General features: G+C 33.6%; 1 protein-coding gene across 1 annotated transcript; it reads right to left on the bottom strand.

The window, feature by feature from the left end:
- Positions 1-17,468: 17,468 nt before the first annotated feature.
- Positions 17,469-18,282, bottom strand: LOC121222072 (protein MAINTENANCE OF MERISTEMS-like). Its single transcript, XM_041101967.1, has 2 exons — positions 18,226-18,282; positions 17,469-18,113 (listed from the first exon to the last, which is right to left on the bottom strand). Exons 1-2 carry the CDS (start codon positions 18,280-18,282, stop codon positions 17,469-17,471), a joined length of 702 nt encoding a protein of 233 aa, XP_040957901.1.
- Between the last annotated feature and the right edge of the window lie 623 nt (positions 18,283-18,905).

Genomic DNA, 18,905 nt, shown 5'->3' with positions numbered 1-18,905 from the left:
ACTTTTGCTAAACTTGGCATACAACTGATTGTCCCTCAAAATCCGTAAAACTGTTCTCAAATGCTCGGCATGTTCAGTCTCATCGGGAGAATAAATCAGAATATCATCAATAAACACAACTACAAACTTGTCCAAGTACGATCAAAAGATTCAGTTCATTAAATCCATGAATATGGCAGGAGCATTAGTCAAACCAAATGGCATAACAAAAAACTCATAGTGACCATACCTAGTCCGGAAAGCAGTCTTCGAAACATCTGATTCTTTAACCCGCAACTGATAATAACCGGATCTCAAATCTATCTTAGAGAACACAGTGGCTCCCTTCAATTGGTCAAACATATCATCAATTCTAGGTAGTGGATATTTTTTTATTGTTATTTTGTTTAGCTACCGATAATCTATACACAACCTCATCGAACTGTTTTTCTTTTTCACAAAAAGCACTAGTGCACCCCGCGGAGAACAATTAGGCCTTACAAAACCTTTATTAGTTAATTCCTGAAACTGAGCTTTCAATTCTTTCAATTCCATCGGAGCCATTCTATAAGGAGCAATAGAAATAGGAGTGGTACCTGGAATCAACTCAATACCAAACTCAACTTCTCTAATAGAAGGCACACCTGGCAATTCTTCCGAAAACACATCGGAAAACTCTCAAACTACTGGCATTGATTCAATTTTCAACTCTGGATCTTTAGTATTCAATACAAAAGCAAGATAAGCTTCATACCCTTTTCTCAAACATTTCTTAGCAGACATAACGAAAATCATAGCAAGAGAACTATCTGACTCATCTACCTTTTCTTCAAGTCTTGAACTTCAATTTTAGCTTTTCCCTTTTCTTTTTCTTTTAACAACTCCTCTCCCTTACAGGCTCTATCAACTAGAACAACAAACTCTTTTATCTTTAGAACACCAATTGACAGTCGGATATCATCATTGAGCCCATCCTCAAATCTTTTACACATAATAGCTTCTGTAAATACACACTCTCGAGCATACTTGCAGAGTCTGACAAATTCACGTTCATACTCAGTAACAGTCATCTTACCCTGCTTTAACTCAAGGAACTCTTTTCTTTTCTGGTCAATAAACCTCTGACTGATATACTTTTTACGACACTCCTCCTGAAAGAAATCCCAAGTAACTCTCTCACTCGGTACAACTGACACAAGAGTCTTCCACTAATGATAGGTTGAATCTCTAAGGAGTGAGACAACACACTTCAACATTTCTCAGGTGTACAGGATAACTCATCAAATACTTTAATAGTATTCTCAAGCCAAAATTCTGCTCTCTCTACATCATCATCTTTAGTAGCCTGAAACTCTTCATCCCCTTGTTTTCTAATCTTATCAACTGATGGCCTTTCTGAAAATCATGAGGGGGTGGAGGTCTAATAGCTGGATTCATACGAACAAAATCGGCAAACCATTCATTCATAGCTTGGAAGAAGACTTTTCGAGCCCTTCCTCCCTGACTAACTGTAACGGGCATTTCACTACCATCTGGTGGCACCGTCCCTTCTGCAGAAGCGGGCGCGTTACTTTCTACATCATCTGCACCAACTCGTTCGGGATCCATAACTATAAAAGAAAACATTTTAAAATCGTCAGGAGTCGTCACACTATCAAAATACAAGTATGACATGTATAGCTAGACTCTTATTCATACTGAATATTTCGAGAACAGACTGAACCTGCTCTGATACCAATAAAATGAAACACCCCTTACCCGAGACCGTTTCTAGAGTCGAGCATGAGGCGTTACTTGACTTAACTTAAAAGTTCGGGGCATAAAAATTTACTTTTAAAAGTTATTTCACTATTCATAATAAGGTTGTCCGCCTGTGCAGTAGTAACTAAATTAATTATAAATCGAGCTACAAAACTAAAAATTTAGGTCCGTAAAATTTCTCTAAAACTAGACTCATATATCTTTTTACCATAAATTTTTCAAAATTTTCGGTTCATCCAATTAGTACAGTTTATTAGTTAAATTCTCCCCTATTTCACTAATTGACTGTCCTGCACTCTCATCACTAAAATTCAATTATCTCATTGTACTGACTTCATATAGTGTTATCACTTATTTCTAAAGAAAATAGACCCAATAAGGAATCTATACATATAAAATACAACTCATAACTATTTTTTTAAAATTTTTAATGATATTCCAAATTCAGAATAGGGGATTCCGAAAACCACTTTCACCTTCTCTAACTAAAATGCAAATATCTCAGAATACATAATTTATTTGTCTACACCGTTATTTTTCTATGAAAATAGACTCAATAAGCTTTAATTCTATATCTCATCCACCCTTTAATTCATTTCTACTATCCTTGGTGATTTTTCAAAATCATGTCACTACTGCTGTCTCAAAATTGATTTACTACCAATTTGTACTTTTCATTATTTCTATGCATAATTTAACACCTAGACTTTTATAACAACAAACACCTTCATACTTAGCCATTTTAATAACTATTCATCATCAAATATTTACATATCATCTTTTGGTCATAATGTAAGAATATAAAATTGAAATGACTAAGTCCTTATACATGCCATAGCTCGAAACATTTATCGTCTTAAAATACCGAGTTGTGGTGGTTGATACTGTGAACGCTCTCCGACGTCTTCAAGATCCCAACTATGCTTGATAATACTATATGAAAGAAAAAGAAATAAAAGAAGTAAGCATAAAGCTTAGTAAGTTTACAAGTAAATAAATAACAACATTTATCATAAAACATCATACTCATAAATTTTCATCAAGCACTAGAATCTTTACTTTCTTCTTTACTTACTTGCTTAAATAACTCACGATTATAACTTACTCTTCACTTACTGAAATTCTTTTTCTCAACTGACAACTGAGATATTTTCAATCCTTTATAACTCACTTGAATCTAGATATCATGCTTTTGCTTGAACTTTCATGTAACTTAATTCATTTTCTAGCCCGTTGAATCACTTGGAATACTAAGGATACTCGGGTCTCTTGTCTGAATATAACATGCCAAAGCTATGTCCCAGACATAGTCTTACATGGGATGTTTCCTGTACTGCCAATGCCATATCCTAGATATGGTCTTACATGGGAGTTCTCATATCGGTGCCCATGCCATGTCGTGCCAACGCCATGTCCCATACATGGTCTTACGAGAGACCTCTCATCTTGGTGCCAATGCCATGTCCTAGACATGGTCTTACATGGGACCTCTAATCTCGATGCCAACGCATGTTCCAGATATGGTCTTACATGGGACCTCTTATCTCGGTGCCAACGCCATGTCCCAGACATGGTCTTACATGGGACCTCTTATCTTGGTGCCAACGCCATGTCCCAAACATGGCCTGACATGGGTCCTCTTTACCTATATGTCATGACATTTGTATCCGATATATTCCTTATGTTTCAACAGGACTTTTTAACACTGATTCTCTGTCATCTCATACTTGAGTTAACATTAGATATTTTCATGAAATAAATACATAATTGCTGAAAAATAACAGTATTAATAATAATTATCAAAATATTACATTTATTTACCGTAAACTTACATCAGTACAAAAATGTGATCAAATCTAACACTTTAGTCCTCAATCTTTTTCTTTCCCCAGTCTAGCTCCGAATTTTGTTCTTCGTGATCTATAATTGCAAATTTAGCTTATTTAATACCCACATTCATCAAAACAGTCATCGAATCTAACTTTGACAAAATTACAATTTTGCCCCTAAACTTTTACATAATTACACTTTTGTTCCAAAGCTCGAAAATTAAACTTTATCTCTTATTCTTAAGTTTTATAACATGCTGAACATTTTTCCCTTCTATGACAACTTCAAATTCTTAGTCTAACACTTACTTATGAACATTAGGTATTTTTGCCGATTATGTCAATATACTCGTTTTCACTTAAAATCGACTAGCAAAAGTTGTTTAACATAATTTCTAGTTTCATATTCTACCATAAAACATCAAAATAAACATATTTCACCTATGGGTATTTTTCCAAATATGAACCCTAGGTTAAATTATTGCTAGAATAAGCTAAATTAAGCTACCGGGATTCTAAAAACGTAAACATTAAAAACGGGGCTAGAACAGACTTACAATTGAGCATGGAAGCTTGAAAACCCCTAGCCATGGTATCCTCTTGTGAAATTCGGCCATGGGGTTGAAGATGGAAAAAAATTGGCTTTTAATTTCGTTTTTAATTCTTTTAATAACTAAATGACCAAAATGCCCTTAATGAAAAACTTTGGAAACATGCTTAACCATAGCCATTTTTGTCTACCAAATTAACCAATGGTCTAATTACCATATAAGGACCTCCAATTTAAAATTTCATAACAATTGGACACCACTAACATGTAGAACTAAACTTTTGCACTTTTTACAATTTAGTTCTTTTGACTAAATTAAGTGCCCAAACGTCGAAATTTTCGAACGAAATTTTCACGAAATCATTTTGTAAAATAGCAGACCATAAAAATATAAGAAAAATAAATTTTTCCTTATCGGATTTGTGGTCTCGAAACCACTGTTCCTACTGGGCCCAAAATCGAGATGTTACAAATACCTCCTTTCTACCTTCCGAGAGGTGTTGAATACTCTATCAGCTAATTTTTCCTTTCATTCTATCCTTCAAGCCTTAAAAAGCCTGTCATTTTCCCCTACTAACAATATTTGGCAACCCTAAATATTTTTCTGGTTCAGTGGCCACCCATACATTAAGCAGTTGAGAGACCAAATATTTTCCTTCACTCGAGGTGTTAGAGCTAAAAAATGCTACAGATTTATCAAAATTGATACATTTCCCCAAGACATCTTCATACTCCTTTAGGATACTATTTATAACATTAACACCCTTTCTCATCACATCTCCAAATAGTATACAATCATCAGCAAAGATCAAGTGGGTGATTTGTGGCCCTCTTTGACAAATTCCTGCTCCCTGCACCAAGCCCTTCTAATTTGCAAGTCTCATAAGTGTCGAAAGCCCTTCTCCATAAAATAAGAATAAATAGGGGCTTAAGGGATCCCCTTACCGCAAACCCTGTCCAGGCTTAAAAGGCTCACCCGATTCACCATTTATAGTGACTGAATAAGACACCGATTTGACATAACCCATAATGAAATCTTCCCAAGATCTTGCAAAACCCATTGTTAGCATCATCATTTAAATAAAAATCCATTCTACCTGATCATAGACCTTGCTTATATCTAGTTTCAAAGCCAATTGCCTTTTGCTCCCTAGCCTCTTCTTTTTAAAAGCATACAACACTTCGTAAGCTAGGAAAACGTTATCTATAATAAGTTGACCAGGTAAAAAAGCACTTTGTGCCTCATCAATGCAAGAATTTAGGATTTTCTATAATTGGTTCGCTGCTGTATTCGCAATGATCTTGTACAACACTGAAACAAAGACTAATTAGCTGAAAATCTTTCAAACCGGTGGGATTTCCAATATTTGGGATCAAAACAATATTAGTCTTGTTTATCATCTCCATTGATGTGCCTCTATTAAGAATGTCCAAATAGAAATTACTGACATCCTTTCCTATAATGTGCCAATATCTTTGATAAAAGAAAGTTAGAAAACCATCCTCTCCCGAGGCTTTTTTTGGTCCCATAGTCTTCAAAGCTTCATACACCTCCTCCGCTTGAAATTCTAACGTCAAAGCATTATTCATACAATCGATAACACACTTATTTACCCCTGACAATCAATGGGATGTGTCCCTAATATCTTTAGTGGAAAATAGATCTATAAAATAACTCCACGCCACACTCTCTAATTTAGCAGCTTCAGTGACCATTCGACCTTCTTCATTCCACAAGCCCCTTATCCTATTAAAATGTTGCCTATAAAAAGAAAACTTGTGGAAAAATGAGGTGTTTTTATCACCCAATTTTAACCAGTTGGCTCGTGCTCTCTGTTCTCAATAACACTCTTCTTTCTTCGCCTCGAAATTAAAATTCATCTTAACATCAATTATCTCAACTAACATTTCATCAGTTCTTTCTTGGTTATCCAACTCCTCAAGATGTTGGTTAAGCTTTTTCGTTAAAACACTCTTTTTTTATTTTACTTTATTCACCCAATGATGAAGACCCACCATAGTCGCCTTTAATCTATCAGGTAATGGCCCAGAATTGGACTCCCAAATGTTTTTAATTTTTTCCTCGCAAGAATCCTCCATACCCCACCAAGCTTTGAATTTGAAAAACCTTTTACGCCTCCTAAAATCATCATGATCTGTTTGAATTTGTAATGGGCAGTGCTCGAAAAAAGAATGAGATAGATGACTCAAAGAGAAATTAGGGAAAAGTTGCCCCCACTCAGCAATAGCAACACCTTTATCAAGATGCTCCCTTATGTTTGTCTCCGGCAAATTTCCACGTTCCCATGTAAACCAAGGCCCTGTGTAGCCTATATTCTAGAATTCACAATCTTCCAATACATTATGAAACTCTTTCATTCGTCATTCATCCCTTGGAATGCCTTATTTTTTCTCATGGGAAAATAAAATCTCATTAAAGTCACCACTTACGAGCTAAGGCAAATTATGAGATCGTCCTAAGCTTCTCAGCCTATTTAATGTCCTCTCTCTATCTCGACTATACGGGGATCCATAAAATCTCATTCATCTCAAAGTATGACTTCCCGGACATTCGTTGATTTCAACATCAATATGGTCTTTTGAATAACTTCGAAGTATCATTGAACAACCTACTTTCCATCCTAAGCTTAAACCACCTCTTGATCTTTCAGCCCCTACATCAATACGACATAAATTACCACACTTCATTCTCACATTTTACATCCTACTAGTAGAAATTTTTGTCTCCATAAAAAAGACAATTTGGGGATTATATAATTTCAAGATGTGCTGAAGACGATGAAAATTTTATGGATTCCCCAAACTGCGAGCGTTCCAGCATATTAATTTCATGGCATCCTACCAGCATGCCCCATGGCAATCGCCGATATCTATAAGGCTTACACATCCTCACCATCATCAATTGTAGCTGAATGAGAACTCGATCCATTCAAACTTAAATAGGTGGGCCTGGGCTACTTCTTCCCCTCTCCAATTTGAAAAGGGTTGTCCTCTAAATCATGTTCCATATAGACTAAGCCCAACCCACTAAACAAACCACCTTTAGTCAACTCATCTTTTTTGGAAAGTCCTTCTAAATTAAATCCTAAGATAGGATTAATTTGTTGCCAATTTCCTTACCATTTGTCCTTTCCATAATCCCTCCTTGAATCTTGTCTTGCCAAATTTGCGTTGTAAAGCTCACCCTCCCCTTTTTCTGCAGCCAAACACTACTCCCTACTAATGTCCTCCTCGGCTACGCCCTCAATGATAAATCCCATCCCAGCAGCATCTCCTAGCCACCATTATTGATACGAACTAGGTAGAAAATATCACCATGACTTAATACACCACAAATGAAACATGTAACACCCTAAACCTGGCCTAGACGTCCAGCCCAAATTTAGAGAGTTACATCATCAATCATCAATTACCATACAAACCACACAATAAAATTAAACCATGCATCACATAATATTCATCCCAAAAGCTAATTAAGGTTATAGTCTTCCAAAGTCATACTATTATAGTATACTTCTAATTTACTACTTAAAGAAAGATAAACGTTTGACCGAGCTTCGCGGTGTTGACCCGTTTAAGATTGGGAACCACCTGAAATCCAACCAATAACAAAATGAGTTGTGAACTCAGTGCGTAAAAGAAATTTATTCAATTCATGCTCATTTATAGAGTAGTTCCAAATTTAGAGATTTGGTTCGTACAGAAGTAATTTCAATTCAGATTCAGAGCAGATCAGTTACATATATATATGCAATTTCAGTTCATATACGATACAGATCAGATTCAGATGCAATATTCCTATCCCCGTTCACTACACACCGTCTTCGGCCATCCCAACACACCATTAAGGACATTCAATGCCCAACCAACCCTGCACACCTTAAAGTGTTCGTTGACACTTATATAGAAATGTAACTTAGCTACTAGCTCAGTATGCGACAAGCGCCAGAATCAGATTTATGCTCATTGTGGCGTAGCCACGATTTTAGAACAGATTTCTTCCTCCTTCACAATATCCCAACCCATGCCAATGCATAACACAAATACTCGTATCATGTATTTAGTTATTCTAATTAATTTCGTAATTAAATAAAATAGTTAAACATTAGAATAAGCATTATAGTGTACATATAACTAAGTTGCTCACAGATCAATTTCAGAGTATCAGACAATTCTCATATAATCAAATTCAATCACTCGTACATTGAAGAGGCCAGTATCAATGTTAAGTAATATTTTCAGCCTCAAAAATAGGTTTCGGGCCCCAATAACATGCCACACGGCCAGGTCACACACCCATGTGCCTTGCCCATATGGTTTTGAAGCATAAACAGTGAGTTACACGACCTGGACACATGTCCGTGTCCCTACCCGTATGACTCACACGGCCTAGGTACACACCCGTGTCCTTGGCCGTGTGGATTTGTACCACAAACAGTGAGTTACACGGCCTGGGCACATGCCTATGTCCCTGGTCGTGTGGCTTTGTACCACAAATAGTGAGTTACATGGCCTGAACACAAGCCCGTGTCCCTGGCCAAGTGGACTATACACTAATATGGCCACACACGGCCTAGACACATGGCCGTGTGTCTTGCCCGTGTGGCCTCAAATCGAATAAACAGTGAGTTACACGGCCAACCATACAGCCTGCTACAAGGCTGTGTGTCTGGCCATGTGGTGTCGACAACCACCATTTCCAGCGACCCGAAACTTGTAAAATTAAGGTTTCTGGTACGCACCTGATTTCACTTTGACGGAGAAACAACACGGAGACTACCTGGAACCTAATTAATCATTCAACAATCAATTACACCATCGATTTCAATATTTTAGCAAAATCAACCTATCGCCAAGATCATGTCGAAAGTTTCGACGCAATCCCAACTCAATTTGCATACTCACCTCGCACGAAACAAACGAAATTAGACTAACACGACAAAATAACGTCTCTTGCAATATCTTCGCCTAAAAATGTAGCCAATCGAATGATTAAACAGAACGTTCAAGCAACCGAGCAAAATCCCGTTTCGATAGAATATTGTTAACACTATGAAACTCACAAAACGAGAGAAAACTAACGACGAAACTTACTTAATAATCACACAGTCGACCTTACAAGAAATGAAGAACTTCCAATTAACACTGAATTGAATACCGTAAAAGGAAAAACAAAAGAACAGAAGGAGAACCGGAAAAGAAAATAAACTTTTGAAAAACAAAGAAGAAGGCACGATAGAAATTCTTCAGACTATTTTAAGTTAACCACCAACCTACCTTCCGGCATTTGCAAAAATATATTTCCTAACACATATGATGGGATTCGAACTCAGAATCAAACAGAATATAAAATGCTTAACCAGTGAACCAGCAGGCTCATTATTGTCACTGATTTACCAGGAATTGGACTTAACTACAAAACACGTGGATGAAGGTTTTTTAAAAAAAACAATAACAAAACTTTTAACGATACCACTAGAACTCCAAACCTAAAACACAAAAGCAGAGCACAAAACCACAGATACAGAAATCTAATTACTGCAAATTCTCACAATTAAATTATTAAAATTTTGGGGCGTTACAGAACAAAACAGAGATAATTTCTGATATTTGAAATTGGCATAAATATGACGTGTAGGTGAAATTATTAACTTTTTCTTCCTTTTTAAGGGTTTTCGCACGTCTAATTGAACACAAAGTCTCATAAATTTCTTCCCACCACCATTCCCCTATTTCATATCATATTCAATGAAAGTACCAAGAAAGTCACCAAACTGCTTTGTCATTCTCTCCGAGAAGAAACCCAATGGTAAGTCATGCATTTGAACTCAGAAGTTTGCAAATACTAAGGGAAATAACAATGGATCTTCCTCTTATTTTAATCGATGAAGAATCAATAAATGGTTATTGAAGGTCCACGGGGCACCATTTTCCACTCGCTCAATATCCATTTTGTGGAAATATTTGAAAAGGTAATGCTTATCCCCTAAATCTGAGACTTGGACCCCTCTTAAAGCGTGCCAAAGGTTTGCCATTGTGGTCTGCAAAGCCGAAAAATGAACCATACTAGTAGTTAAGCAACATCCCACCAGACATAAATTGTATGTCTATTGCTCGGGGTTCTGATCTCCATTGTTATTCCATCACACCTCCTCTTCATCGTCGATTCGTAGATTTTCCATAAACCTCTCCATAGTAATAAAAAAAAACCCAAAAAACTGACGAACTCACAAACTCACAAACACTCAAAAGAAAACAAAAAAGCAAACACTCAGAAAAAAAGAAACAAAAAGCAAACACTCAAATTGATTTGAACTAACGAAGAAAATAGACTTTTCTAGAAAAATCTAAAATATAAAATTAAAAAAAACATGTTAGAATAAAAGACGAGAACGTGTCAAGAGACAAACTGGATTGGTCTACCATATTAGTTTTTTAAATGACCTATCATACTAAAAGTAACTATAGAAAAAGAAAACTCAAACAAAATTTAAGAGATATATAAAATGATATTATATTGACATTAATATTTCCCCATTTGTTTTTTTTTATTTAAATATGTACGTTTTGATAGGTTTGACTTATACTACTACTATAGTTAAATGAAAATTATTTATAAAAATGTATTTCTTATTTATGAAAAATTATTTCATTAAATTGGATTTATTTTATCTTCCAATTTTTATTGTTTTAGAGATTATAAAAGAGTTCAATTGAAAAACCATTAAAGGATATAATAGCTCATATAATTATAGTAATTTGAATTAGACTGAATTGTCTGGTTAGACTAGTTGGATTGGGAATTGAGCGAGGTACCAATTCGGAGAAAGATTTTGGACCAATTGAGCTACGAACCAATAGGACCGATTGAATCAGGTTAAAAAAATCAATTAAACCGACAATTGATTCAATTTTTATTATTTTAATATTTTTTTTCATTTTTACTGGTTCAACCACCGATTCAATTATGAAAATATTACATATAATATAAAATCAATACAACAAATATAAGAATAATTGAACTAAATATTAGTGGATAATACAATATATTTATTTTAAATAAGAATAAAAAATACATTAATATATAGCTTAAATCCATAAGAAATATTATTTAAAAAATAGCTACATGCTGATGATTGATTCTTAACTCAATTAGTATGAGAATCATTGTCAATGCAAGAGGATATCGATTATACTTCTATTAATGAATTGAGGATGGACTATGAATATTCCTAGTTATTATGTCAAAAAAATACAGCAAACAAATCATAGGAAGAGTTTTTATATGCATATGTAGCCTCCAAATAACTTCTCCAAAATATTTTAAAAGAAACAATTGTAACCTCCAATAAAAACTTAACATAACCCTTGCAAAAAATTAAAACCTGCAATTAGTGGAAAGAATTCTAATATTCTAACCTCCAAGAAATGTAAAATTATAACCTCCAAAATTATTAGCTCACAAACTAAAAATATATCATTGTAAACTGCCCTTCATAATGCAATAATTAAATTTTAGACACAAAATTATAACTTTAAAATTACCATATTTGGTTATTAAAGAAATAATAATGAATTTTAAAAGATTATCATGCTCCTGTTTACTCTAACAACTTTACTTGGGAGCTGAAGTTTTTAAAATTAAAATATAACAAAATTTTATAATTAATTTTAAAATAGTATACTTGGCAGCTAAATATATTGTATATTTACTATTATAATTATAAAAATAAATTTAATAGTGAAAATAAAAATACTATCTTACCCCTATTTACTCCATTACTTAACTCTATTTGGGAGATGAAATTTTTAATATTAAAATATAAAAATAGATTTTATAATGAATTTTAAAGGAATATGCTTGGCAGCTAAATCTATTAAATTACAAGAGATCTAACATTAAAATTATAGTGAATTTTTTTCAATGTAAAACGTTAAAAATGCAACAGTTAAATATGAGGTATAAGAGATGCAACATAAAAGTAGTAAATTGTGTCAGCTAACTAGCTTTATATACTAAATGCAATAGCCGTAACCTAGCAAACACCACTTATTTCTTTTGAGGTACAATTGACTTGTCGGTAGTTTTATTTTTTGGGGAAGCTAAGCATGGGTTAAAATAGCACAGAAAATAAAATTTAATTAATAAAATAGGTTAATTTTTTTAATTTAAAAAAGTAAATTGTTTTTCGAGAAAGAGTGTGAAAGCGCGTTCAACTAAGTGCGCTTTCCTTTTAAGTCGAATTTTCTGATTTTTTTTAAATATAATTAGTTTCTTCAGTAAGATAGTTAAATGTTAGTGGTTTTGTCTTTGAGTTTCAAATTTGATTCCTCTCTCATTCATATTCATATTTTTTATTTCATGTTGTTTTAAGTTTTTTATTATTTTTAATTAAAACTTTAAACATATTAACTCATTTGGTTAAATAGTTAAATAATAACAATTTTATCCTCCAGTCCCATGTTCAATTCCTTTTTTAAACACAGTTGTAATTTTTATTTCACGTTGTTTCAAGTTTTTTTATTTTCAGTTATAAATATATTGTTTTCAATTTTTTTATTTCATCTTTTTAATTAATAACTCTTTTAATCATAAAATCAAATAAAAAATATGTAATTATATAATTAAAATATATATTATACACATATCATTATGTTAAAAATACATTTATACATCAACTAATATTTTTGATGTATGTTTCTTTATATATATTATTTATATGTCAAATATTTATTTTCTCCACGAATATTGCAGGTATGGTGACTTTCTAATATTATAAAATGAAATAATTATTTCAAATATAATTATTATTTTTATATGTAAAATATTTCAAATATCATTGTTTTTTCATCTACCATGTGGGTATGATATTTCAAATATTTTTATATGTGAAATATTTCAATTAATTATTTCACACATCATTATGTTTATAATGTGAAATATTTTAAACACACAGACAAAAATATATAATACTAAAATTACTACACTCATGATATGGATTGGAAAGTAAATATTACACATATAAAAATTATATTTTCTAAAAATAATGATATTTGTAATAATTATTTGATTTTATAAATAAAAGAGTTATTAATTAAAAGATGAATTAAAAATAAAAAAATTGAAAACAATATATTTATTAATTAAAAAAAAAGCTTGAAACATCATGAAATAAAAATTACAAATATGTAGAAGAGGAATTGAACCCAAAAATCAAAGATGAAATCATTATTATTTAACCATTTAATCAATAGAGATAATATATTAAAAATATTAATTAAAAATATAAAAAAGTTTAAAACAATTTAAAATAAAAAATATAAATGTAAGTAGAAGTGGAAGACGAATTGAACTTGGGACTCAATGACAAAACTACTTGAAAAGTGCTTTTGAAAAGTACTGTGGAAAAGTGCTTTTGAGAAGTGTTTTTGAAAAGTTTTGTTTAAATTTTGAGTGTTTAGCATTGCTGTCAAAAAGTGATTTTGAGAAATAAAATGTCTATTTTAGACATGTTATTATCAAGTAACAAATATGCATTTAAATAATATTTAAATTAGTTAATATTATTATATTTTAGTAAGAATATAAAAAATTATTATAACTTGTTGTTAATATTTTAATATATGAAATATAAATTTTAAATATTTTAAGCAATAAATATTAATTATTTATAAAATTTAATTAGAATATATAAACTATATTTTAAATATTTAAATATAACCATTAAATATTTGTAATTAGTATTTTAAAAAATATTTTTTTATTTTTAATTAATGATTTTAACACAATTGTAATTAAGCACCAAGAAAAAAAATAAAAATACCATGTTATTGGAGAGGTGAAAAAGTAATTAAGCACCAAAAGTGCTTTTGGGAGAGGAAAAGCTAAAATTTTTAGCTTCTCCTTTTCAACTCCTTTTCAGAAGTGCTTTTGAAAAGTATTTCTGAAAAACTAAAAATTTCAGCCAAAAGCGCTTGTTCTTCATAGCTTTTCCTTCAAAAGTGCTTTTGGAGTCAGAAGTGTTTTTTTTAAGCAATGAAGAACTGGCCTTAACATTTAATCATTTGATCAAAGAAACTAATTGTATTAAAAAAGTCAAAAAAATACAACTTAAAGAATTAGATACACTTTGATACACTCTCTTCAAAAACGACCTATTTTTTTAAATTTAAATGACATATTTTACCGATTAACTTTTATTTTCGACATATTTAACTAATTAAATCATATGCATCGATAAAAAATCGGGATTCTTTTTATATAAATAACACAAAATAATAATAATAATAATAATAATAACATAAGTTACAAATTAGGGTTTTTTACAAAAATATTATAAAAAAATAAAAAAATTACCAAAATATTATAACTTTTTTATTTACCAAAATATATATAATTTTTTTATTTACCAAAATATATAAAAAAACAAAAAAAACCTGCAAAAAAAAAATCTGACCGATGTGACGGCACCTTGGTCATGCCAATGGGATTGGTGGCACCAAAGGTGCCAAAACCATTGGTGGCACCAATGGTGCCATATTGATTAGCGGCACTATTCGTATTATAAATTCGAGATCTGTCCAGTTGAAGGGAGAAAAAAAAAGAAGAGTTGCTGTGGAAAAGAAGAGAAAAGGAGAGAAAAAGAAGGTATTTTTTTTAAATTTTTTGATTATATTGTTGCTATTATTTTGTGTATTTTGTAATATTTTTTTGTTTTAGTTTAGTTATTAAGATTAATAAAACTCAAAATAATAGTATTAGTTAGTATTATTATTATTGTTGTTGTTGTTGTTGTTGTTGTTGTTAGTATTAAGATGTTATTAATGTATTAAGATGTAACTTAGTAATATTATTGTTAGCAAAAAACTAGTATTATTATTATGGTTACTTATTATTTTTATTTACCAAATTAATAATTTTAGTGTGTATTATTTTTCGTATAAAATTATTAATATTATTAGTGTGTTAGTTATAAGGATTAGTGGTTAAACATTAAATTTTTTTAAGTAATTTAGTTACCGTTCGAGAATTTTTATGAGATTTTTTTTTGACAGATTAAATATTGAAGATGGATGCTAAGTTTCTTGTATGCGTTTATTTCGATGGAGTCATCTTAACAACAAGTGTTGGATGTGTATTTGAATGTCGGCAACAAATAGCAATGAGATTTAATAGAAATGTATCGTTCGATGAAATGAAGGCAAGGATTAATGCAAAAATTCATAGACGTTGTGGGAGAAGGGTATCAAAAATTTTCTACAAGTTTCCAGTTTCGACAAATCCGGTCAAATTCGTCGAAATGGAACTTGTAGACGACGAAGACGTGGAGACAATGATTGATCTCTACTGTGGGAATGAGAGTGAGAAGAATGCACCGATTCACTTATTTGCTGAGTTAGTCGGTATGGAGCAAAATGAAGATGTTAATGCATCTGATGAAGAAGACGGGGCTGAAGAACCGCGGATGGTGGCTCCAATATCATACGTTGATAGTGAATCAACTATGGGTGGGATGGGTATCGACCTGAATATTACACCCGATGTTGACATGGTTGGTGGTGAAGAAGAAGGTGCCGGCGAAGAAGAAGGTGGTGGCGATCACTGGAATGAAGAGGTCGATAGTGACGCTGATCCCGATGTGGACGATGTACATAATGATATTGACGATGAAGATGTCAACAACGATGAAGGCATTAACGCTTCTTCGGTCGGGGAGCAGATGCGGCGTATTGTGATACACAATAATCCTGGGCCACACATGTCGCTCATAGACCCCGACGCAGCGTATGTAGCTGAGTTTTCGGAGTACCCTAAAATAGTTCATTCTCACGGGCTGGCCGTAACATCTGATGATGATGAGTTATTCATAGGCCAGAGATTCAGCTGTAAAGAAGAGTGCGTATATGCCATTAAACGGTACAGCATGAAGATATCGGTGGATTATAAAGTCTCCGTGTCTATTCCGACAATATATGTTGGGGAGTGTTGGAACGCAGCGGAAGGCTACAATTGGTGGGTACGAGCTGCATTCATTAGAAGTTCTCAGATGTGGGAGATACGAAAATTTGTTGGTCCTCATACATGCACATCAACACGTATGACAGAAGATCATAGAAAACTTGATTCGAAAACTATTTGTACGTGTATCATGCCAATGGTGAAGGACATGCCGACCATTAAAGTTTCGGTACTCATTACGGAAATGCAAGCACGATTCCAGTATCGAGTCTCATATCGGAAGGCATGGATAGCTAAACAGATGGCGATGGAGCAACTGTATGGGGATTATGATTCGTCGTATAACGAGCTTCAAGGTTGGATAGCTGCTATGCGGGAGTACGTACCGGGGACTGTGATTGAGTTGTAGACAAGTCCATATTACGGCCCGGATGACCAGTTACAGCTGGAAAAAAGGATTTTCCATCGGATGTTCTGGACGTTCGATCCATGTGTGTGGGCATTTCCCCACTGCAAGCCACTTGTGCAGGTGGATGGGACCTGGCTGTATGGAAAATATACACAGATATTGCTTCTTGCAGTTGCTCAAGACGGTAACAGAAACATGCTCCCTATAGCATTTGCTATCGTAGATAAAGAGAACATGGAGTCTTGGGAATTCTTCCTCACAAATCTGCGGAGGTATGTTATTAGGAACGATAACATTTGCATCATCTCCGATAGAGGGAAGGGTTTAACCATCTGAGGAATTCGGCGCAATCGATCGTTCCATAGTGCGACATATTTTCAGTGCTTAATTCTCCAGTCCAATTGAACTTTTCCTCTCCTTGTCAAGCCGTGATAATCCCCCAACTGGCACGGCGGACCCGGGATAGGTTGGATGTGCCAAACTGCCGAAGCACGCGATTGCCGTGATACCACTCGACGACGTTGAAATTTATAATTTGTGTGTTAGTACACCATATGTGGGAATCAACGAGTGCGGACGAGGGTACAACATTTGTAATTTCTGGCCTCCGGTATGGCATCCATATAAACTGCATGAGTAATAACATTGTAACGAGTTCGACTGATAACATGTGAGTAAGATATAGAAATAGAATAGATGTCACAAATATTAGAATAGCAGCTTACCCCTTCCCGGGCATGCTGTTCAATCCTGAGGCGGTATATCGGGACATCACTCAACTTCTCGATGCCTGGACGGGTCGTCCACCTACAAAAAATAGTATAGAGTTTAGGGTTGGTAACATTACCATATATATTATGACTACAAATAATGACAATTTATATTTTATCACCTGAGTGGCAGTGGATACAGATAGGGTTGGTGACTAACGCGTGCCAAAAACGGCATCCGATAAAGCGCCTATGACTGCAGCAGTATAAGGCATCCGCCGATGTCTTTAACTTGCGGCTCTGTCGCCCGACAAAGCTCCCGGTACAGCGTTGCTAGAACGGCGGAACCCCAGCTATACGACCTAGCAGTGGAGAAATCAGCTAGCAGGGGCAAGTACGACAAATGCACACTGTCGCCGTTTGCATCAGGCATGAGTACTGCCCCTATCATATGCATGATGTACGCTCGAGCAGCACACATCAACTCACCTTCAGTGGCGGTCGCTGATAATCCACATATTTTGGCTTTTAGCCATGTAAATTTTATACCGAAAAAATATTTATCACCATCTTCTGGTGACTCTCCTAGGAGTTGATAGCAAACTGCAACCGGATCGGTGAATGAATATACTCCCGTTACGGGACTCCCGTCAATTGGGAGCCCAAGCTGCACTGCAACACCCTCCAAGGTCACCGTGCACTCCCCGCACAGAAAATGGAAAGTATGAGTCTCCGGACGCCACCGCTCCACTAGCGCAGATAATAAATCAAACCGCAAGTCGGAGGACCGGATCAATGCTGACCCAAATCCGGCTAGCTCCAGGTACGGCATAAATCGTGCATCCGGAGCTATCTTTAAAACACTCACACGGCCCCTTAATACTCGGAACGAGTCCTGATAGTGTAAAATTACAGAAAAATATTACGATAACATAATTTATTTGTATATACTGCGTATATCGTTTTTAAATAAATAGAACTCCTGATTAACAAATAATAAATCATACCGCGTTATTAGCCGCATCAGATATGTGTCTAATATCGCTTTGTATCAATCGACCCATTGCGATGCCTGCAAGTTGAAAAAAAAGTTAGTAAAAAAATCTTACTTCGGCCATTTATTCGTATTTTTTCTCCGCATTTTATTACTTTAAAAAATATCATAATTTCTAATTTTATAATTTTACATTATTTCAGTGCATAATTTTTGAAATTTATTACTCTAGTGTGTTATTTAAATTAATTTGGTGTAAAAAAATAACCCTTACCATTGCCCTTTGCTCTTATTATTTTTTTGATTTTTATTACTTTAAATAAAAATATATTATTCTCGTATTTTATTGTTTTATATTATTTCAGTACATTTTCTTTGAAATATTTTGTATTAATTATTTCTGAATTTTATAAAAGTTAGTAATACACTCTTACTTCTACCATTTGTTCGTATTTTTTTCTCCGTATTTATTACTTTAAAAAATATCATAAACTTAGTCTTTTATAATTTTACATTATTTCAGTGCATCATGTTTGAAATTTATTAATTTAGTGTGTTAAGGAGGAATAAAAGAAAATAATAAATAAGGAGGGATTAAAAGGTAATTAGCCACATATTTGTGCCGCCTTTTTTTCCCTCCATCACCCTTTTTTTCCCTCTATTATTTTGGTAAATAAAGAAAAAGTTTATAAT

The sequence above is a fragment of the Gossypium hirsutum genome, chromosome D10, assembly GCF_007990345.1.
Source record: "Gossypium hirsutum isolate 1008001.06 chromosome D10, Gossypium_hirsutum_v2.1, whole genome shotgun sequence".
In the NCBI taxonomy this organism is placed as follows: Eukaryota; Viridiplantae; Streptophyta; class Magnoliopsida; order Malvales; family Malvaceae; genus Gossypium; species Gossypium hirsutum.
This window is presented reverse-complemented; position numbering and strand designations above follow the sequence as displayed.

What these genes read in the sequence shown, in the direction of transcription:
- LOC121222072 (XM_041101967.1), bottom strand. Translation starts at nt 18,282, where the DNA reads ATGGGTCGATTGATACAAAGCGATATTAGACACATATCTGATGCGGCT. An exon ending in CTGATGCGGCTAATAACGCG is followed by an intron (nt 18,114 to 18,225) that starts GTATGATTTATT and finishes TTACACTATCAG; the next exon opens with GACTCGTTCCGAGTATTAAG.